We start from the raw sequence: 23,531 nt of genomic DNA on the forward strand, positions 1-23,531 counted from the left end.
AACATTTAAACACAGATAAACACTGAACATCAACACAAACTCTTTTAAGCCACTGGTGTTGGCACCAACATTAATCCTCCACCTACAGGCTGGAATTTGGCTGAGTACAAAAGTAAGATGGTGACCACTGAGGATGAGAAGTATTCAGGCTTGCACACGCAACTTTTTCACAGTTACGATGCAAAATCATTCACCGTGTCATTATTTAGCTGTACTTATATGTATAAATGTCCTGAAATACACGTCAGGAGCACATAAGCATGGTATTTGCAGTAACTTAAGGCTTGTTACCGCTCTCATTGTGAGCAAAGAATGCTAGTAGCTAGCATTTAGGTCAAATTTGTGATGTACCGCTGCTCAGTTATGAGTAGGAGTTTTATACTAATAGATCTGTTTGATTATTACTTTTATTTTAAATAAGAAAACACAATTCCAATGTTAAGTAGCTTCATATCCTCTCTTATGTTGTCTCAAAAGTCCTTAAAAAGTAGAAATGTGAACAATTTGACCAGTTTCTAAATAGTCCTTTGTGGTAAGGTTGTTTTATCAACTACTGTGTGTGCACTTTGGTTGCCACAAAAACCTCCCCACTTAGCTAGAGCCTAACCTCAGCTAGCATTGGCTAACCAGAGTAAGACCCTGCCCTTAAATCTTTCTCCATGCAAAGAATGCACTGAGAGGTCCAAGTCAAACGAGAATCTTCCTCCTCGTGCAGCTGATTGGGTTTCTTCTTTCCCCTCACTTTGTTTCTGTGTATAATAACCTCTTAATGCTGCAAACATGGAGTTCAAGTAGTGGTTTCTCTCTCACACAGATCCTGTTTTCTTCCCCCCGTCTCTCCTCGTGCACAGATCCAGCTCCTCTGTGCTCTCAGCCTGTGCAGCTCCACCCACCTGTAGATAAAAGCCAAACCCTCACCAGTGCTGCTGTTCAGCGTCTGTCACAAACTCCTTAAAAGCTCAGTGATACCACAGCAGCAGCAGCAGCACACACAAAGGTAAGTGATGCATCATCAAGTCTTATAGTTAAATGTGTTCATTTTGATTTGGTTTTGCTTTGGCATGGTCGTCTGATTGCAAGGCAGAGATTGGATCATTTTCCTTTTTTGCCTTTTGGGATTGCACATGCAAAGGAACATGGAAACTGAGAAGCAAGTAAATGTATCATAAGACATCCTACTTCACAGCTGTGAAGAATGGGCTGAGATGTCTCCGCAGATCACATCTGACATTTTTCCCAATGCAGAGAAAGAGGGAGAAAGAAAAGAAAATCCAAAAGAGACACCTGGGAAGAATAACCTGGGCTTAAGCTTGTTAAAATAAATGCACAGTGCAGCGTCTCGGCAGGATTTAGCACCAGTTAGTGGAATGCCTTGACATTTTAGAAAGTTTAGGTGCATGTTTTTCAGGACAAGAAAAACATGCACTTTTTCCTCCTGTGTTTATGGATAAGAAGATTTAGGTGTTAAGAGCTTTTGAGCAGTAATCTGTCCCGCATAAATAAGAGGAAACAGGATTTAAGAAAAAAGTCTCCTCAGCAGAACACTGGTGCTGCGGGCTGGAGACAGAAATTTTTATGCTTCATTAAATTTTCTTTTAGAAAACCTCTTCTGCTTCTTCGTTGTCTTCTTCTTCACTGTCATGCAGAAGTGAAGGTTTTCAGAGTTTCATACTGCAAGCCAGACTTTAAAATAAATTTTCTGATGTGGTGGTTCAAAATGACACGATGCAAAGCGATCAGACTTATTGTATCTTTATCCTCTCAGCATAGTTTAAGGACATTAAATCTCAATGTGCACCTGTCCGTAAAGCGTAAAGAAACCATGTGTCCATGTTATGATCATGTTAAATATGTCAAAGATGAAGTTGTTTGGGTTCATTCAAAAAATTTTACACTGCAAAAGTGGCATTAAAGCAGATTAATTTGGTGCCAGCAGAGCCGCACATGTAATGAGCTATACAGACTTGTGTGATGACTGAGGCGATAAGTTTTGTAAGTGGGAGATGTGAAATATCTTTTTTTTCTCTAAATTCATGTACCATTCTTTAAAAGCAGCACCCGTATCTAGGGTTATATATTTATATTAATAAACTACAACTGTTAATATGGGTTTTGGTAATTTAATAAGCTGTGGATATAAAGAGGTCCAGACAGCTCACATCAAGATAAGATGATCAACCATTTTTCCTTAGCAATAACATGTCTGGACCTAACAGACATCCAAGAAGCTTGCATGTGTTTTTCATTGTTTTTCTAGGACTGCATTTGTTATGTTGTCAGAAGAGGAAATTTGTAATAAAGTTCAACTCAATCTGCAGATCAGTTTTAAGTTACTTAAAAAGTTTGGATTTTGAGAATGAGACTGTTTGAAGCCTCGCAAATGTGGTCAGTTTGGGTTTTTTTGGGAGGGTTAGTGTTTGCGTCCAAGGGCCAGGATGTCGCTGTATCTGCTCAAGTGAGCACTTGAGTTTTTTGGCCCCAGAAAAGCTTCGCCATTTAAAACTGTTACAACATGCTGCCAAATAGTAAAGAAAATGTATTTTGGTGGCTTTTTGATGAAGAGTCGCAACTCTATGCTAAATGCTAAATCTGAAGCAGCTATTAGCGTAGTTTGGAAAAAAAGACTGAAAACATATATTTAAAAAACCCTTTATATGTGTCTGTAAGCAACAATGTGTATGCAATGTGACAAAGTTCCTTTAAAAATTGCTGTAGTAAGATTTTAAAATATGGAGATTTTTTTTTTTAATCTTTGAACATAACCAAGCTAGCTGCCCCCTCTTGTCTTTGTACTAAGCTAATGCTCTTGCTAGCTTTCATATTTACTTTACTCTCAGTGTTTGCATCAAACTTTCATCAAAAATCACAATATTTCCCAAAATGGTGAAATATTTCTGTAACCATTTCTTACAGTGAACAGAAATCAAGCTATTTATCAGCTATTTGGCTGTATTTTAGGTCAAATTATTCCACTATTTAAGGGATACTTCATCTTGTTTGCTAGGAGTATCTGTGAGCATGAGGTGATTTCACATATTTATTACTCTGTTAATGTCTCTTGACAGCTCTCCTCTCCGAGTCTGACTCCTTTGCAGTTCTCACCTACCAAACAGGAAGTGTTTATGCAGCTCTGAGGGAATGTGCCTCTTGATCCCACAGCTGCAGCCTCTGTGATTTCAGGCCATGTGTCCAAATGGTCTCGTGCTACTGTGCAGAGTACTGCAGCCATAGAAATGTCTCAAATGATGAAATCAGGTTCACTTTATGGCAATCTTACAGTGTTAATCAAATACAGATACTGTTAATGGTTCCACATTAGCTGCTGTCCTGACACGCTTTACTTTCTTTCAAAGCCACAGGTGGTAGCTCTGTTTCAAAACACCACTTTGTAGTTCCAGCTTTAAATTTTGCAGATTTATTACAAAGTGACTCTTATCTAAACTCCTAAGTAGAAGGAGTCCTAGTTCTTATAATCCCTCATAAATAGTGTGCTGCGAAAACATCTGGAAGTAGGAAAAGGGAGGAACATATTTTTTCCCTGAGTGGCATATTTTATGGTGTGACTGTATAACACATTAAGCTTCCCTTGGCTGTTGTCATGTCACCAGTACAGGCGATGTATGCATGTCACATCAAGCCGTAAATGCTCCCCAGCCCACTTTATGATTGCAGTAAAATTGATATGAGTGCATTCAATGATTGATCAACTGTAGAGGTAGAGGAAACCATCAAAATGAAATTGCTGGTGATAAAACCCAAATACAACCCTTCTCAAAGCAACATATAATCACCACCCAGTCATTTTTAAATATTAGACTGCTCCCAACCTCCAAACTACAGCAATTACTACTCCTCTGGAAGGGATCATATACCGAATCGTGCTCGTGATTTTAATATCCTCAGTACTATATTGCAAAACCATTCATCTTAACATGTTGGAAACCTTCAGTGGTTTTTGACGTCAGTTTGAGGACAGAACTTGGCATGTTTGGGTCTTTACCAGCACATTTTCAGAGGTGTATTTAAGTAGAAACACCAATAAAACATAGTAAAAGTTATGAATTTACATTATGAAGGCTTGACAGAAATTAGAGTCTGATGTTCTTGCCATAAGCATGACTTGAACATTAACAAGCATGTGAAAAAGAGTTTTTACAGTTCTCTATGCAGTAAACTTACTGCTCTTGTAGGAATTACAAAGGTAAGTATCTCAAAAATTGTTTGCTGGTCTGGAGCATTCCGTTTTTGTCAACTCAAAGACAGTCTTCTCAGCAAATTCATCCTAAGGTCAGACCACACAACTCTTAAAGAAACTACAACAAACACAAGAAATACAGACTCTACAGGCCTCAGTTAGCATGTTAAATGTTAAAGTTCATGATAACACGATTAGAAAAAAATTAAACAAGTGTGAATTGTTTAGTAGGGTTTCCAGGAGAAAGTGTCTTCTCTCTAAAAAAAACACTTCTGGTGTTGTAAACCTAATGGATGGAGATGTTTGGCATAATCCCTAATGCACAAAAGCAAACAAAGCATATCAACACGAACACTTAATATCAAACGCATCACAGTGGTGGCCAAGTGATGATTTGGGTTCGTTTTGCAGCCACAGGAATTCGGCGCCTTGCAGTCATTAAGACGACCATGAACTTCTCTGTATGGACTTAAATGTGAGACCATCTGTCTTTGGACAGCTAAAGCTTAGTCCAAATTCAGGCATAAAAAAGGGCAATGATCCCAAGCACAGCAGCAAAATTATAACAGAATGGCTGATAAAAAAAAAAAAAACAATTAAGGTGTCACAATGGGTCAGTCAAAGTGCAGGCATGCTGTGGTAGGACCTTAAGAGAGCTGTGCATACATGAATGCTTCCAAATCTCAATATCCTGAACAAACTTTGTAAAAAAAAAAGAGGGGTCTAGAATTGGCCCACAATGATGTGACAGACTGTTTAAGTCAAAAAGAAAACTGTTACTTTATTACTTTATTTATTTAGTTAGTTATTGCAACTAAAGGTGCTACAAGCTATAAAATCAGTGTGCAAGTAACCTTTTGCTTTTGTAGCCGTTTGATCCATTTTTTTAAGAGTCAGGCCTCTCCATGCTTTTACAAAAAAGAACAAAATGCATCCAAAGGGTTAAAATAATATATATGTCACGTCTATATTATTTTTAAGATTTTTATTGTTGAGTTGGGGTTTTTTTTTTGTGAAATGTTATATTTGACCTCATTTGCTTTCCACAGTATTTAAATGAAAACATGTGTGAGGGGAAATCACCATTTGGTGCTATCAACTTTCCAACCACCTGTTTCGCGCATGTTTAAAATTTGCATTTTAAAAACAAAGCGAGTGGGAAAACTCCAGTTTTTTTTTTCCAAATATGCACTACATCTGGATGGAAAGTTTACTGTGGACATCTGAAATGTGACAGCTGAACTTCTGTTCTTCTACACTGGACGATATTTCCCAGTGAAATAGTAAGTAGAAAAGCACAAACATTAGCGCTTGAGTAAATATAGTATCTGATTGGGAATTGGAAAAACAGAGGCAACACAGGGTGTGCTGTTCCCTGATTTGCTCATAACTGGAAATCTATTTATGCAGCTGCAGAATTCTCCAGTGGAGTCTGTGGTTTTAGCACAGTATTACTGATCAGATCTGATTATTAGCCAAACATTGTTATTACTTTTAAAAATATTCTTTCACGGGTCCATTTTTAGCACCAGCTAAATACGAGGGAGACCAAGAAAGATTGCGGCAGAGACCGCACAAAGTTCAAGGGAAAAGTCTAAATCTGATGCAAGCATTTCTTTGTTGCTGTACCTATAAATCTTCCCTATTTAAATCAAATTCGATAAGATCCAAACATAAACGTTCTCATCCTTTCTTCTCATTGAATTTCTTTTTCTTTAAACATGGAAACAACCTAAAGTGCCTCTTCGGTCTGGGTTGCTATTAGTTGCTGTCCACTGACATCAGATACTCTGTTTTGACAGAACTCAAAAGCTAATAGGAAAATAATTCTCCTCCCACTCCAGTTTTTGCCCTGAAATGAAAATTGTGGGCAGGCACTCTGTGACTTGTGGTTCCTACAACTGCAGGAGAGGGAAAAATATGTCAGTGAGATGGGTGATGAGGTCGGGTGGACTGCGTGGGTGTATGTGCAAGGCTTTTCAAAGGATAGAGTGAGCGGTGAGCAATTAAAAATGCATCCAGGTGCTACATCCATGCATTGTGGGATTTGAGGCTGTGTGTAGATGTGACATCAATGGCAAAAGCTGAAAGATATATATATAAGAAAGCAAAGTTAGCAAAGATGGAGAGATAGGAAGCTGAGCTGGGGAAGCGTTCACACCCATTTTTCTTCATTTTTTAACTCACTGCTTAGGGGGGAAAGTTAATATTCTCACTATGAAGATGAGCAGGAAGAGGGAGAAATGATCAAAAAGTTACATGATGATTGAGCTGAGATGAATCAGCTGCTTAGAGTGAAAACAAAAGAGAAAAGCAGCACAGGCTTGGAGAATAACAAGGAGGAAAATGGGGATGATGATGATGCACAAAACGTAGTATAAATTATGATAAACAACAAAAATAAATCTTATTATTAAAAAGCAGCCTTTGCCAGGATATCTTTTTCCCCCACTGGACTAATGGCCGGCATTTGTATAGCGCTTTTCTAGTCCCTAAGGACCCCAAAGCGCTTCACACTACATTCAGTCATTCACCCATTCACACACTGGTGATGGTAAGCTACATTGTAGCCACAGCTGCCCTGGGGCGCACTGACAGAGGCGAGGCTGCCGGACACTGGCGCCACCGGGCCCTCTGACCACCACCAGTAGGCAAACACGGGGTTAGTATCTTGCCCAAGGATATTTGGCATGCCGCCAGGAGGCAGCCTGGGATCAAACCACCAACCTTCAGATTAGTGGCTGACCTGCTCTGCCACCTGAGCTACAGCCAGTATCCACCCAGCCTGTGAAAAAGGCAAGTAAACAAAATAGACTGTATTGATGAACTGAAAATCTGAGTAGTAATGTAGTTTGGCACCCTCTATTGAGCCACTTGCCTCACTACAGGTCCTGTCTGATAGATATCATTATTAGTAGAGCTGTTTTGACTTTATTTTCCTATCATGGTTCTGGATACAGTGAGTTAGTTGTTTTTGGCTTCAGGTGTGTGTTGTTGTCCTTGTCTGCAGAAACTCCAAGCATACCCACAGTGTGAGTACTCCAGACTGAGACTGTAGCGGTGGTGTGTTTTTCTTATAAAGGTTAGCATCAGCTCACATAAATTCATGCAGTGGGTCGCACGTATACTCAGGTACATTCCCCAGATGTCGTCTTGGCGCTCGTGTTCCTGTCAGCTGATTGTTGCATTCCTTTGTGTTTGTGTGTAGGAGCTGAAAAGCGTTTCCACATTACACTGACAGAATTGTTACACACATTATTGTATGAGAATATTGTGTCTTACGAGGTCAGATGGGTTTGTTTTGACCGTCCAAAAGCGATGTTCATATTTTAGTGTGTTTTGACTCAGTCTATTTAAAAAAAAAAAAAAAGGTCAGTTGAAGAGAACAACATCTGTATTGTTCTTGGGTCTGCTGGAGCTCAGGTAGTGAAATCCCCATGGCAGGGTTGTTGAAATGAAATAAAGCATGATGCTGAAGCCTGAATCATGAGCCAGATCATTTCATGCTTTCTTTATGTTAACTTCAATTCAATTCAATTTTATTTATATAGCACCAAATCACAATAACAGTAGCCTGCCTCAAAGTGTTTTACATTGCATTGTAAAGACCCTACAATAATAGAGTCATACCCTAACAATTAGATGACTCCTTTGAGCAAGCACCTGGTGACAGTGGGAAGGAAAAACTCCCTTTTAACAGGAAGAAACCCCAGACAGAGCCAGTCTCGGGGAGGGGCAGCCATTTGCCGTGACCAGTTGGGGATGAAAAGAGGAAGACAGGACAAAAGACACATTCAACAATCCTAAATTCACTTTGACCTAGTCAAAGTTTCTATGGTGACCTGTCCAGATAAAAAGAGAGGAACCTTTGTGACACTAAGAGCTTCCTAACCCATCAGTATTACTGCATAGTACTTTCTTTACTTATGTTTAGTCATGCTCTTGGAAATGATGCACAGTGAAGTTTGGCATTGTTTTGCTGAAGATAGCAATGTCTTCCTAGAAATGTAAAAATATGTCTGGACTAATTTTCTCACGTGACATCATGTGCACAATGCTTGAACGTTGTCCACCATATTGGACTATTGCTATTAGTGTACTCCCCAAATGGTTGGGGAGTACCAGATGGTTGCCAGATGGTTGCAGACCAGTCTCTAGGCTTAATGGTCTCTAGGTCTCTAGGTGTAATGGGGCCTTGTTCACTTCATCCACTTGATCCTACATTGTGACCATGATTGCCATGCATCCAAAATGTTGGATAAGTTAACACCACACTGTCAGAGGATGTCTGGAAAACCTCAGTACATATTCCATTCATTTGCTTCTGCTTATCCTTTTCAGGGTCACGGGGGGCGCTGGAGCCTATCCCAGCTGTCATGGGGCGAGAGGCGGGGTACACCCTGGACAGGTCGCCAGTCTGTCGCAGGGCTCAGTACATATTGTTTAGCTTTAATAGAGCTTAACACTTTATTTATAAATGTATAAATATTTGAAGTATCATGGTTGTACAAGGCATTCACAAGGTACTGATATCTGAACATGGACAGAAAAAAGCTCTGCCTAGTTGTTACCGCTTCACATTACTGTACTCCTCAACCATTTTAGGCTCGAGAGAAAAATTCCAATGGTTCCTGAAAGATGACAATTATTTTTTTAATCTTACAGCCAAAATGACAATATGTCCATTATGCCAGTATAAATCCTGCTCAGTTAGCTTCTGGATATTGTTTTGAAATTGTTTTAGAATTCTGAAGTTTTTCTCTTGCATTTGGATTTGTTCACTAACAATGGTCTCAGCCATTCAGCATTAATTTGTAGCCTTGACACTTGCACACAAAGGCTTCTCTGTCAATGATCAGTATGTATCATTGGTGTTGAAATTTCAAAAGTTTGCTTTATATCCTGCAGCACAGTTAGTTTCCCACTCTTATTGGAAAAGAAGGACCCTCTGTTTAAAGTACAAAAGCCAAGCCCGACCACAGGCAATTAAGACTGGCACCCGTGTCTATAAGCAATGACATGCCTCTGTTCCTCACCGTTTGTTTATCAAGCAATAGATTCCCCACATCTGGAATAAGTCAGGAGAGGAACCCAGAGGAGAAATGGAAATGTGATTATTTCCAAAGCCAATCTAGAGGTGATAAAAGACTGGTGGCTCATCACCAGGCAAAGCCAGCTGCGGTTGTATGTATTGGCAAAGAGGCTGAGAGGAACCAGGAACCACAGTGGGCCGAGTAGTCTTTGTTGCATGAGATTGTCATCGAGTGCCGGGTGTGGAGGTGTCTGAAGAGATTTCATCAAAGCTGAGGTCATGCACAAGGTGAAAGTTTAAATCATAGAAGGGATTCTAAGTGGATTCTATTTGGTTGTTGTTGCAGAGAGGAAATATTTATTGTCAAGCTATTCGTTCAGGGACACAGCAAGACCATATTGTGTTGAAAAAAGATGTTTGAGAGTAGTTGTTTTTCATCTGCAGCTTTTGTCAGGTTCACTGTGAAACATAATTGTGAATGCATAATGGTCATGCCTAGTTTCCTGACTAGACTAAACTCTGTCCAATAATTTTGTCAGAAACAATGATTGTGTCGTGAAAGTGTCATTATTAGAGCGTGTGCTTTTACTTTAAGCACCTCATAACTACATGCTTCTTGATAAAGAATTGCAAACCTTTCGTTGTGCCGGGAGAAGCTGTTCCTCTTAAATCTTAAAACGAAGGTGGAAAGCAAATACATGAGAATTTTACTGCAGCCGTTGTGATGGGAAAAGTGTAATAACCCAGAACAAAATGATTCAGGTTTCTTTATTTGTTGTGTTATAATGTTTGCCACGCAAGGTACTCAAGTATCAAAGCTAAACACATAGTGCAATGTCATTAGAATTCAATACTTATTGCAATTTAGTCTGTGGTCTAGACGCTCCAATTGCTTTCCCATTAAACCGTCTGTAAACCAAAAAATGACTGATGATATCGACCGTCTGTAAATAAAGGCTAGCTGTATAATTAAGGGCAGCTACCCTGACAGCGTGACACAATAAGTTAATAAGCTTCAATAAACTCTTCAACTGTATCACAGCACCACAACACTGGTGTAGAGTGGACCGTGCTTGCGTTTTGATTCGGATGTTTGTGTGCACTTGCCTGTATTGAATGTCAGTTGTGTTCATTTCCATAATTTGTTATACTATACTTGCCACTTGGAAAAGCCATTTTTAATCTCAATAATACCTTTTATCTGGATAAATAAATTATATATATTGTATAAAAGATCTGCCACAACATGTCCTACCAAATATTGTCTGTTGCCACCTCTTCAAAATTTGGCTAGACATGTGTATACTTTATACAAAACAGTCGTAGTGTGTATACAGATGTGCCTAAAAAGTGGCCGGCCAGTGACAGGTGTACTTACTGATATGGTCTGCTAAGTGTACCCAATAGTGTTTAGCCACAGGTGTACCCAATGGGGAGAATAGGAAGGAATTTTTATGATGTTTTTGCAACAAATTGTTAATTAACTGTTTGAAAACGGTAAAACCTAAACTAAAACTGCATAGAATCAGTCGCCTCACAGCTAATTTTTGCTCACTATGACAAATGGTGTGGGGAGGCAATGCCAAGGAAGAAAAATAATAATAAAGAACTTAGCCGAGCATAACATGTACTTGGGTTGTTTGCTTTGCAGCAAACCAACCCATTAAAACTGGGTATGTTTTTGTATGCTTTATGTCTCTGAGCCATGAAGAGTGGCATATCCTTGGAGGTCCTCTTTGTTATTTCCTTGCCAAACATGTGTTCCTTTTTTGTCTGCAGAGCGAATTCCCAACGTGTGAAACCATGTTCTGCTTAGAAGCTCAATATTTGAGGATCAGTCTCCTGCTGGCTTTATAGCTGAAAAAGATTAAACAAGTGATTTTGCTCCAAGACTGAATGTTTGGAGATGCACGAAAAGCAAAAGATTGTCTCGCCTAAAATGTGACATTAAAACGCTGACATGACTGAAATTCACTCAGTTGGCAAATCGTTTTTTATTGAAGCGGTCTGTTCTTTTTTTCTCTGGAAGAAATTCATTAAAAATGTAAAACAGCAGCTGAAACTCTGGAATTTTAATGACTATTTAAATTAAATGTTCCAACAGTGAGTTTTCAAATATTTTGTGCCTAAGGGTGGATTTATGGAACCATTGCATAGGTCTTTGAGTACACAGAGGAAAGGACTATGGGTATGCAACCAACACAGAACTGTTTGTGTGCAGTCCTCCAAAAACAGCCCAGTAGTGCACTGGTAGAAACATTTGCTCACGACAAGGAAGATGCATGAACAAATATAAAAAGGCATGCATAATGGCTGCAGTGGTCCCACTTTCACTGTATTTAACACTTTGTTCCACATTATGACCTACGTCTCTTTCCTCCATGAACCAGCTGCACAAATGTAACGGGTGCTTCCCCATGTTTTGACTCAGGTGGTTTCTCTAATTGGGGTGATATCTCTGTAACTTGTCATAGACCTTACCCATAGATTTCCATGTATTTACGTATATCTTTGCCCAAGTTAGCTTTAGCCAAACAACAGAGCATTTGGGTAACAAATACAGTGGGGCAAAAAAGTATTTAGTCAGCCACCGATTGTGCAAGTTCCCCCACCTAAAATGATGACAGAGGTCAGTAATTTGCACCAGAGGTACACTTCAACTGTGAGAGACAGAATGTGAAAAAAAAATCCATGAATCCACATGGTAGGATTTGTAAAGAATTTATTCGTAAATCAGGGTGGAAAATAAGTATTTGGTCAATAACAAAAATACAACTCAATACTTTGTAACATAACCTTTGTTGGCAATAACAGAGGTCAAACGTTTACTATAGGTCTTTACCAGGTTTGCACACACAGTAGCTGGTATTTTGGCCCATTCCTCCATGCAGATCTTCTCGAGAGCAGTGATGTTTTGGGGCTGTCGCCGAGCAACACGGACTTTCAACTCCCGCCACAGATTTTCTATGGGGTTGAGGTCTGGAGACTGGCTAGGCCACTCCAGGACTTTCAAATGCTTCTTACGGAGCCACTCCTTTGTTGCCCGGGCGGTGTGTTTTGGATCATTGTCATGTTGGAAGACCCAGCCTCGTTTCATCTTCAAAGTTCTCACTGATGGAAGGAGGTTTTGGCTCAAAATCTCACGATACATGGCCCCATTCATTCTGTCCTTAACACGGATCAGTCGTCCTGTCCCCTTGGCGGAAAAACAGCCCCATAGCATGATGTTTCCACCCCCATGCTTCACAGTAGGTATGGTGTTCTTGGGATGCAACTCAGTATTCTTCTTCCTCCAAACACGACGAGTTGAGTTTATACCAAAAAGTTCTACTTTGGTTTCATCTGACCACATGACATTCTCCCAATCCTCTGCTGTATCATCCATGTGCTCTCTGGCAAACTTCAGACGGGCCTGGACATGCACTGGCTTCAGCAGCGGAACACGTCTGGCACTGCGGGATTTGATTCCCTGCCGTTGTAGTGTGTTACTGATCGTGACCTTTGTTACTTTGGTCCCAGCTCTCTGCAGGTCATTCACCAGGTCCCCCCGTGTGGTTCTGGGATCTTTGCTCACCGTTCTCATGATCATTTTGACCCCACGGGATGAGATCTTGCGTGGAGCCCCAGATTGAGGGAGATTATCAGTGGTCTTGTATGTCTTCCATTTTCTGATGATTGCTCCCACAGTTGATTTTTTTTCACACCAAGCTGCTTGCCTATTGTAGATTCACTCTTCCCAGTCTGGTGCAGGTCTACAATACTTTTCCTGGTGTCCTTCGAAAGCTCTTTGGTCTTGGCCATGGCGGAGTTTGGAGTCTGACTGTTTGAGGCTGTGGACAGGTGTCTTTTATACAGATGATGAGTTCAAACAGGTGCCATTCATACAGGTAACGAGTGGGGGACAGAAAAGCTTCTTACAGAAGACGTTACAGGTCTGTGAGAGCCATAGATTTTCCTTGTTTGAGGTGACCAAATACTTATTTTCCACCCTAATTTACGAATAAATTCTTTACAAATCCTACCATGTGAATTCATGGATTTTTTTTTCACATTCTGTCTCTCACAGTTGAAGTGTACCTCTGGTGCAAATTACTGACCTCTGTCATCATTTTAAGTGGGGGAACTTGCACAATCGCTGGCTGACTAAATACTTTTTTGCCCCACTGTATATGTGAGTGCACTGACATGAAAGAAACACAAAGTTTGAATGCTGAGGAAGTCTACTTAAATATTAACGATATCAGTTATCAGTTATTTATGCCATATGGGTTATTACCCATATGGCAGCACGGTGGCACGGTGGTTAGCACTGTTGCCGCACAGCAAGAAGGTCCTGAGTTCAATTCCAACATCAGGCCGGGGTCTTTCTGTGTGGAGTTTGCATGTTCTCCCCGTGTTTGCATGGGTTCCCTCCGGGTACTCCGGCTTCCTCCCACCGTCCAAAGACATGCACTTAGTGGGGATAGGTTAATTGGATAACCCAAATTGTCACTAGGTGTGAATGTGCGAATGAAAGTGAGTGCGAATGGTTGTCTGTCCCTGTATGTTGGCCCTGCGACAGACTGGCGACCTGTCCAGGGTGTACCCCGCCTCTCGCCCTATGACAGCTGGGATAGGCTCCAGCGCCCCCCGCGACCCTGAAAAAGGATAAGCGGAAGCGAATGGATGGATGGGTTATTACCCATATGGCATAAATAACTGATAACTGATATTGGTCAGTGTTGATGGGTTACATTAGGGTAGTAGCAGCAGCAACTGCTTCATAGTAATGCTTTCCAACAGCTATACACACATGGCACTTTCAGTTGTTCTTCAATTTTTTACTTCAGGTGTTGAATCTAAAAATTGGACCAAATATATAGAACCACCAACCAGTCTTCTAACAATCTTCCTTACAGGCTTTCCTATTACCTTGGTCTTCCTGTGACCACTATGAACTTTAAACATAAAGAAATAGTTAGATTAGGGGCAGTTTGCGTATATAGCTGTATTTTACCTTGTTAAATATTTGGGGTTCAAGCACAAACCATAAGTCTGAAAAAGTTTCATAAATTAGGTGTGTTTGTTGTTGCTTCCCTCTGAGGTTTAATCCACAAAAGGCAAAGAAATAATGAGTGAACTGATCCTCCACAAACAGGGGAGGCAAACAAACCTAAACAGACATTTTCATCCCAAATGTTTTGCTAGTTCTGACAGTTAGTTACAGTCAGTGATATTAAAGGCCATGTTCTTCTTTGAAAAACAAAAAGGTGATACAGAATTCATTACAATTTGTCATTCAGTTATGATCATATCAGTTCTGAAGCAAAAGTTCACTTCAGGAGTGGTTGTGAATCAGTGTTGCAGTGCTTAAGTGTGATCTTTTTTATTCTTAATGTTGTTGTTTTTTTAATTAACTTTCAGTTAACTGTGAGTTTTATGGCATTTAGGTTTTTCTCTGAACATTTCATTGTTGGTATTGTGCTTCAAACTATAACAGCTCTCATAAGAACAGACTCCACAGCTTCAAGCAGTCTGACCTATTTGACCGGACTAGAGTTTCACTCTTTCCTTTCAAAATTAATCTCTAGTCTATATGTGCTGTTTAATCACATATTTAAACTGGTTTTCTTGAAGCATTTAGATCCAAGACATCATAAATTACCAAATTCTGATAAGAATCAAACCCAGCTTCAGTAAGCTTTAGCTTTAGTACTTCCAGGCTACACTTGAGGTGTTCATTCATAGAGCTTTTCACTGTTTACTCTCACTGTTATCCTTCAAAAACTCAGTGAACGCCTGAACTTAGAACCTCCAAATTTCTCCAAACTGACAGTTAAGCTTTTGACTGTCCAAACTGACAAGCAGTCCTCAAACAGTAACTCCCCCTTTTAAAGTTGTTTAATTAGCCTTTTACTTTACTTTATTTTTTTATTTATATAGCACATTTAATAACAACAAAATGTTGACCAAAGTGCTGTACAAAGATAAAAATTACACAGTAACAAATGACATCAAAGATAAAAGATAAGAATGATCTCACCTTGGATAAGAGCCTCAATTTTAAAAAGGACCGCTGTACAACAGAGTTCATTTGTTTCTTAAAGGTAAACTTATTATCCAGTATAACCCCCAAATTTTTTGCATGCGGTTTAGCAAAAGGTACTAAACTGTGCAGGTCAAGATCTGGGGTACTGGAATTACAGCTTGGTCCAAAGATGATCACTTTTTTTTCCTTGTTAAGATTAAGAACATTTACGCCATTCAAGTCTTGACTTTATCGGGACACTGAAATGACAGAAACGAGACCTTAGAAATAGGTCTAAAATTTGCAAGGACAGAGGAATCAAGATTAGGTTTTTTGAGGTTTTTTAGACTTTTAGGCACCAAACTGCAAAAGGTGCTGTGTTATGTGTGTTGGTATTTTGTAAGCACAGTAGTTTGAATGTTGAATGCACAATGTCAAAATCGTCTGAAGCACATCCAAGACTCTTTCTGTCTTTGAGTGCTTTTTAGTAGTTTTTTCAATTACTGGAGATCGACACTCACACAGACTCGAACTTGAACTCTAAAGACTTTACTGAAGACTTTTTACATGCTAAGCTATTATGTTGCCTCTTGGCTTATCTCAGGATCAAACTTATAACCTTGAAATATGTAGATATTGTTCAATAACATTATGAGGCTTTTAGAAAATGGTGGAGAGAAGATTCTGAAAGCTTCTGCTGGTAGTTTTCTCTAGCAGTTAATTATTTGATATTGAAATATGTATATAGTTAGATGAGAAGTGCAGTCACTTCACTGTAAGTGGGTCCTGGGTTTATGTCCACTAGTCAGCTGGGGCCTCTCTGTGTAGAGCTTGCCTGTTCCCCCTGTTCCTGTGTGGGTTCCCTCCCACAGTACAAAGATTCCAAACTGGCTGTAAGTGTGCATATCTGAATGGGTGTCCACATCTCAATGTTAACCATGCAGTAGATGGCAACCTGTGCAATAGCTACTGCAACATATTCAAATCAACCCTAACATCTCTAACATGCTGATTTTGCAGAGAAACTAGACACATAAGTATTTCCATTCTAAAAATAATCCCCTGGAAAAATCCAGCCAACACAACTTAGCTTTCTTTTTAGAATAATTGCTCTAAAAAATGTAAGCAAGCCTTCAGTTATTGCAGCTTTCCAAAATGTTTGATCTCTTTGGTTCGGTTTCAGGACACACAAACACTGCAGCTGAGGAAAACATGCATTCACCCATCAGTGTTTATTTTCACACAGTGCTTTTGGCAGTGCTTAGCTGATCTCCTTAGCGCAGACATGTTTAAAGAATTAAAGATTATGTTCAAAACTGGCCACATCCCCTGTGGGGCCTGTTAATTATAATATGTATGTGTGAATCACTTCAAGGATGTGGGAGGCTTTTACACAGTGTTTCTGAAAAGATATCTAAGCTAGGTCACATATGTGCAGTGGAGGGTTTGGGTGATATATTTGGTTTGACAAGTGAATTTTGTAAGCTCTTGAAACCTGGCATTTGAATTCATCTATGTACCAGTATGGTTTAAGAGCATGGCCATAAACCATTAATAGGCTTAATTATTATTATTTTCTTCTCTAAATAATTAAATGCTGTTTGCACAGCATTTATCCCATTGATGAGTAGCACAAGACACCCTAAATGACCAAACTCTATTCACATTAATTAAGTAAATTACCTAGAAGTAAATAATACATTCATTATACAAATATATGTATCAATGTCAACCAATAAAGCTGTTTACTTGTGATACAAATTGTGAAGTTTATTTGCTTTTACAAAACAGCATTTTCTGTATTTTATGGGAAGATGTGTAGTGGTTTTGGAAATTAATTGATATTCATCTAAAGAATCAAGATACCTTCAAGATACCCTCAAGGATACCGCTAACGAGATATATAGATATGATATGAAGATAGATACGAAGATTTTTCATGTGTGTAGATGCTTTCATTTAATTTCACTGAAATCTTTATATCTGTCTTATAGTTCCACTTTTTGTTTCTCAATTGCAGAAAATGGTGGCTGTATCCCTCCATTCTTTCTATCTTCTCATCACAGTGTTACAGCTATGTTTACTATACCTTGCTCATGGTGGGGTGTATTATGGACATAAACAGCCACCCCAACAGCCCCAGCCATTGCCACAATATGATGCATATCCACAGCAACAGTTTCTGGAGAATGAGATGCCAATACTTCCTCAGTATGGACAAGAGTTTCCTCAACCGCCATTGCACATGGGTAAAGAGAGACCACTGACAGATGGCAAAGGTGAGTTCAATATGTTTGTGAAAAATTACTTTTAGCTCCTGCATCTTTTCTAATACCATAATTAATAAACTAACAACCTGCTGTAAAACAGATCAAATACGTCAATGGGTCCTTTTTACATATTTATCTATATATTCTTTTGGGGTTTTTTGCCTGTCCCGTTTGGCTCTTTTGCCATCAGAATTATTGTCTAAAGGCAAAGAAAGATGCCCAACGGATTTACTTTACCAAATCGACCAACCCAGCCTTGCCGTATTGGTCTATTTGATTCGCCTTTTGTTGTTTATTTTATTTTAACCTGCTAAATAAAGGACAGACTTGACTGGGGAAAAGAATGGGGAGAAAGAAAGAGGGAAAGAAAAACACAGGGGAAGAGGAATGGTGATAAAGGGCAAAAAAACAAAAACCAACAAAATAAGCAGACAAAAAATACATATATCAATCACCTGGATCACCTGTTGAGAAAGAAAAAAGAGAAAACAAGCAGAAAAAAAGAGAGCAATATAATAAACAACATCATTACGATGATCTATGGGAATATAACAGTAAATACTAAATATTAAAAATTATTGTGCAGCACGTAAGATCGACATCGACATATTTATCTGTATATTCCAACATATGACATGAACTAAATTCTTAGCTTTTTTGCATTGACTAACTAACACCTTTTTACTAAAAACTGCCTTCAAATTCCATTATAAATACAGGGGAGATGGCGTAAAACTGACAAGATATTAACTTAAGTGCACTGCTACAATAAATTAATTATTTACATGGAGCGCTCCCTGGTTTTGAATTTTCTTTCTTTCTTTTTTTTTCTTGGTTTTCTTTCCTCCTGTGCTTTTGCGACTTACTTTACAATAGATTCATTATGTCTGTTTTCATTATTTCAACAGCACTGTAAATAATTATTTTAGTTCATTATTAGTTCATTTATTTATAATCAAATGACCTAATAAGGGGTCATCCATTTTCAGATGCAGTGAGTAGTAACTGTATTAAAATCTTTTTAGTTAACATCGATCACTAACTACTGATAACCAGTGTTGGGGAGTAACGGAATATGTATCGCCGTTACGTATTTAAAATACAAAATATGAGTAACTGTATTACGTTACAGTTACTGTTTAAAAAGGTGGTATTCAGAATACAGTTACTTTGTTGAAATAAAGGGATTACACGGCGTTCTTTTCCTGTTTCATATGTTAGGCTATCCCCTCTCTATTTTTGGTAATTCCACACCAGTGGAAACCCAAACAAAACACACATTAAGAGGCTCAAATGCCTGTGTCTCAATCTCGCGTCTCATAATGACGTGAAGAAATATTTTTAAAAATGATTTGATATGAAGGCAATAGGCCAGAGTATTAAAGGCATAGCTCTAAAGAATGTAGCCTCATGGGCAGTGTAGTCTGTGCTGCAGGGAGAATGGACTGCCATACCCGTTATGTGTCTGTGAGCGAGGGAGGGAGAAAAAGGTGAGTGGAAAAGTACGAGTTGTCACAGAGCAGAAACATCTAAACAGTTTCTGCTCTGTGAGCAGAAACTGCATGTAAATATAATAATAACAACTGCAGCCAAAAAGAGTGCCTGACGAGCTCAGTTGTAAGTACGTTATTAAGACTCCACTGTACACTGTGTTCGTGTTTTCCTCCGAAACAATAAGTTCCATTGGAGCAGCCTTTCAACGCCTCTCTGTCTCTCGCTAGCAAAGTTGACCCAGACAACAAAGTAAAGCTAGTTTTCGGCTACGAGCCCGACACGGAACCCGACATATTAGCCACAGGTCCCTTTACTAAGGTTCAGAGCCACGGACCTGTTTTATATACGCACCGAATAGTTTTCTATACGAGATGACTGCAAAAAGTGCAGCCGTACCAAATGTCCACCCTACTGTTACTCATTTTATATTAAGATTTAAAAATCTAGTTGCTATTGGTATGGCGAGTAACCATAATAGTAATAGTAATGTCGCAAAAAGCAATAGGACATTCATGTAGTTGTAAAAAAGCATGATAATATATTGAGTAATCCAAAGTATTCAGAATACGTTACTCTCATTGAGTAACGTAACGGAATATGTTACAAAATACATTTTGGGGCATGTATTCTGTAATCTTCCCAACACTGCTGATAACTGATCATGTCAGATCATTATTTAGTGGGTCAACACTTACCTCTTTTAGTATTTTCCTTGACAGGACAAACCTTTCCCAGAGGAGCTAAAGGTCCACGCCCTCCTGTTCCAGGGGTAAAAGGTCTCCCAAAGGGACTGCAAGGAATTCAAGGTACCCCAGGGCCAACAGGACCACCAGGACCACAAGGCCCTCCTGGGCTTCCAGGACAGGGATTGCCAGGTTTACCAGGAAAGCCAGGCCCTCCTGGTCCTTCTGGCTACCCAGGAGTTGGAAAACCTGGTATGCCAGGATTGCCAGGAAAACCTGGAGGACCTGGATTACCAGGATCAAAAGGTGATCTTGGTCCTAATGGTGATGTAGGCGTAACTGGACCTCCTGGGCCTCCAGGACTTCCAGGTCCCTCAGGACTCCCTGGGATTCCAAAAGCAGGAGATCAGGGACTTCCAGGACAGCGAGGTCCTCTAGGGGAGCCTGGCCAAAAAGGTCTGCCTGGGCTTCCTGGTCCTCCAGGCCCCAAAGGAGACAAAGGACTTGGTATACCTGGTTTTCCAGGCTTGAAAGGGCCTGGTGGGCCACCAGGTCCACCTGGACAGGTGGGCATTGCTGGCATTGGTAAACCTGGTATGAATGGTCTTCCTGGACATCCAGGAATACCAGGAAAGCCTGGTTCTCCTGGAGAACCAGGACTGGCAGGGGCACCTGGTGAAAGAGGCCAACCAGGCGTACCAGGTGTACCAGGATTTGGAAAACCAGGAAAAGATGGTTTCAGTGGGCACCCGGGGGTATCTGGAGGGAAGGGGGAACCAGGTCTCCCTGGTTTACCAGGGAACCCAGGCTTGCCAGGTTATGGTAAACCAGGGTTTCCAGGACCTAAGGGTCATAAGGGACATGCTGGTCTTCCTGGAGCACCAGGTCCAAAAGGTGATAAAGGTCACCCAGGTCTCACAGGTGTCATTGGTCCCACTGGTTCAAGTGGAATACCTGGCCCACCAGGTCCAATAGGCCTTCCTGGTAGTCTTGGCTTCCCAGGATTAAAAGGAGATGATGGTGTCATAGGACCAAGAGGAAATCCAGGAATAAAGGGTCAGACAGGTCCTCCAGGGATTCCCGGACAGCCTGGTAGATCAGGAGAGGGTGGGCAACCAGGACCAAGAGGCTTACAAGGGTCCACTGGCCCAAAAGGAGAAGCTGGTGTTAGGGGTTTACCTGGTGCCCCTGGTGCTGCAGGATTAACAGGAACAAGAGGAGAAGGAGGACAGGCTGGAGAGAAAGGCCCCCAGGGACCACAAGGTATTCCAGGGCTTGCAGGACCAGGGGGCCCAATTGGACCCCCTGGGCTTCCTGGACGAAAAGGCGATGCAGGCTTAACAGGTAAACCTGGCTATCCTGGTGAGGGAGCCCCAGGACCCACAGGTCTTGTTGGTCCACAAGGTAACCCCGGTCCCAGTGGTCCTCCTGGATTTCCAGGGCAACCGGGACAACCTGGACCCCCTGGACCTCCTGGACAACCTGCTACATTTCCTGACCTTGGACAGATCCTTCCTATGACTGGCCCATACAGTGGCCAAAAACAAGGTTACAAGAACCCAAATGGAGGTGAGATTGGTGGAAATGGCCCTGAGCTGCCTGCATTCACAGCTAAACTCACAAATCCATTCCCCCCTGTGGGTTCCCCTGTCATCTTTGACAAACTCTTGCACAATGGCAATCAGGACTACAGTCCTCAGAATGGTGTTTTTACCTGTAGCATACCAGGGATCTACTACTTTTCTTACAACGTACACTGCAAAGGAAGTAATGTGTGGGTGGCACTGATGAAGAATAATGAGCCAGTTATGTACACTTATGATGAGTATAAAAAGGGATTGCTAGATCAGGCTTCAGGGAGTGCTGTACTCCCATTAAGAAAAGGAGACACTGTGCATATACAGCTACCATCGGAGCAGGCAGCAGGACTTTATGCTGGTCAGTATGTCCACTCCACGTTTTCTGGATACCTACTGTACATTATGTAATAAAATATAAAAAAAGGTGAGAATAATAGCACAGATCTGACCATAATGTAAATAAAACTACTTAAGTCACAAGGTACAATGTAGGTCAAGTTAAACGGGTTACATCGAGAATTGGGAAGATCTTCTTTAGTTCTTACTGTAGTTATTATTATTATTATTATTATTATTATTATTATTATTATTATTATTATTATTAATATAACAACACTGTATGTACCACAACTCTATTTACTTACAAAGAAATATCAGAAAGGGAAGTTATAAAACCATGGCCAAAATTTGTATATAAATGTTATGATAAATCACTTGGCTTTTAGCCATTCCATTGTCTTAATTACACATATATTATTATATTCATCTACAGAGAGTATATCATGGATTCTGATAACTCCTCATACAGTGCAGATTTACAGTATATCTTCTTTTTATTCACTTGACAGGACAGCAGTTTCTGTTCTACAATTATAAACCGCATACTGGGCATGTAAGAACCTATCACTTTATTTTTCTTAGTTATAAATTACAGTTGGGTTATGTATTAGGGTTCATCATGTAATTATTAAATTATTGTTAGACTTTTTTTGTTTTTTGTATTGTTGAGCTTTTTAATATGAAAAGATATTCATATGCATTTTACCACACTTATTCACTTAACAATAACATAACCATTGGCTATTTTATTAAATTTCACACCAGTCCACACAGTCCAAAACAGAACAGCAAAAAAATATACATGTTTGTTTTGTCCACAGTAGTTTGAATTTTCCCTTTGATGTCCTTAGTTTTTTGTTGTTTTTTTGTAATAAATATAAACTGAAAGGTATGTGTGAGTTTGTCAGTATTCTCTGTAATTTATTTGTCTGACTACTGATTACTTGGATTTGTCTTGTGTGTTGAACACTAAATAGAGAATTCATTCCAAAATGCAGGACACATAAAATAGCAGTACCCATTCATATGACTGTGCCACTTTTTTTCTTTGGTTGTTTGGGTGGGTTTTTTTTTTTGTTTGTTTGTTTGTTTTTTCCAAACTGAGGATAAGCCATTTTGGTATGACATTCTTTAAAAGTACTTTTCCTAATATTCCTTTATTTTCAGACAAAAACTGTGCTGTAAATACGTGAATTTTGATCTTTGTTGTTTTTTCTTGGCAATATGATGGTTTAATAAAAAATTAAAAAAAATTAAAAAATAAATAAAATTTCGTCTTGACCTAATTTTTAAGATGATGTTTGTGCTTTGCAAAGCAAAAACATTGTGCTTTATAGATTCCTACACCAATAACAATCAACAAGAATGAAAAACATGTAGCCAAGACCTTAATCAACACAGCAAAATTGAACTGGACCATGTCTGGACTTGATTCTTTGTGGTATAGATTCAACAAAGTGCTGGAAACATTCCTCAGAGATTTTGGACCATATTGACATGGCAGCATCACACAATTGCCGCAGATATGTGAACTGCACATCCAAAATGTTAATCTCAAAATGTTCTGCCACATCTCGAAGATGCTCTACTGGATTGAGATCTGATGACTACTGTGAACTTATTAACATGCTCAAGAAACCAGTTTAAAGATGATCTGAGCTTTGTGAAATTGCACATTATTCTGCTGTAAGCCCCCATCAGAAGATAGGTCATAAGGGGTCATGTGGGATGGACTGGACATGGTCAACAATAATACTCAGGCAAGCTGTGACATTTAAACAATCCTCAGTTGGCACTGAGGGGTCCAAATATCACAGCAGAAATCAGACCAGGCAATTTTCTATTGTCTAATTTTCACTGAGAAGAGCGGCACCTGGTGAGGTCGTCTGCTGCCGCAGCTTATCTGTAGGCCAACATTTGGCATCTTGTGC

The 23,531-nt window shown here is 39.8% G+C and overlaps 1 protein-coding gene across 1 annotated transcript; it reads left to right on the forward strand.

Moving 5' to 3' along the window:
• Positions 1-761: 761 nt before the first annotated feature.
• Positions 762-22,838, forward strand: col8a1b (collagen, type VIII, alpha 1b). Its single transcript, XM_023154202.3, has 3 exons — positions 762-997; positions 17,255-17,513; positions 19,718-22,838. The coding sequence occupies exons 2-3, from the start codon at positions 17,258-17,260 to the stop codon at positions 21,667-21,669; spliced, it is 2,208 nt and encodes a 735-aa protein (XP_023009970.2). The 5' UTR covers positions 762-997; positions 17,255-17,257; the 3' UTR covers positions 21,670-22,838.
• The last annotated feature ends 693 nt before the right edge of the window (positions 22,839-23,531 follow it).

Source organism: Maylandia zebra, linkage group LG23 (assembly GCF_041146795.1).
Source record: "Maylandia zebra isolate NMK-2024a linkage group LG23, Mzebra_GT3a, whole genome shotgun sequence".
Lineage (NCBI taxonomy): Eukaryota > Metazoa > Chordata > Actinopteri > Cichliformes > Cichlidae > Maylandia > Maylandia zebra.

Bases quoted from the DNA above. Each gene is read 5' to 3' on its own strand.
- col8a1b (XM_023154202.3), top strand. From the start codon at position 17,258: ATGGTGGCTGTATCCCTCCATTCTTTCTATCTTCTCATCACAGTGTTA. The intron at 17,514-19,717 runs GTGAGTTCAATA...TTTCCTTGACAG, and splicing joins ACCACTGACAGATGGCAAAG to GACAAACCTTTCCCAGAGGA.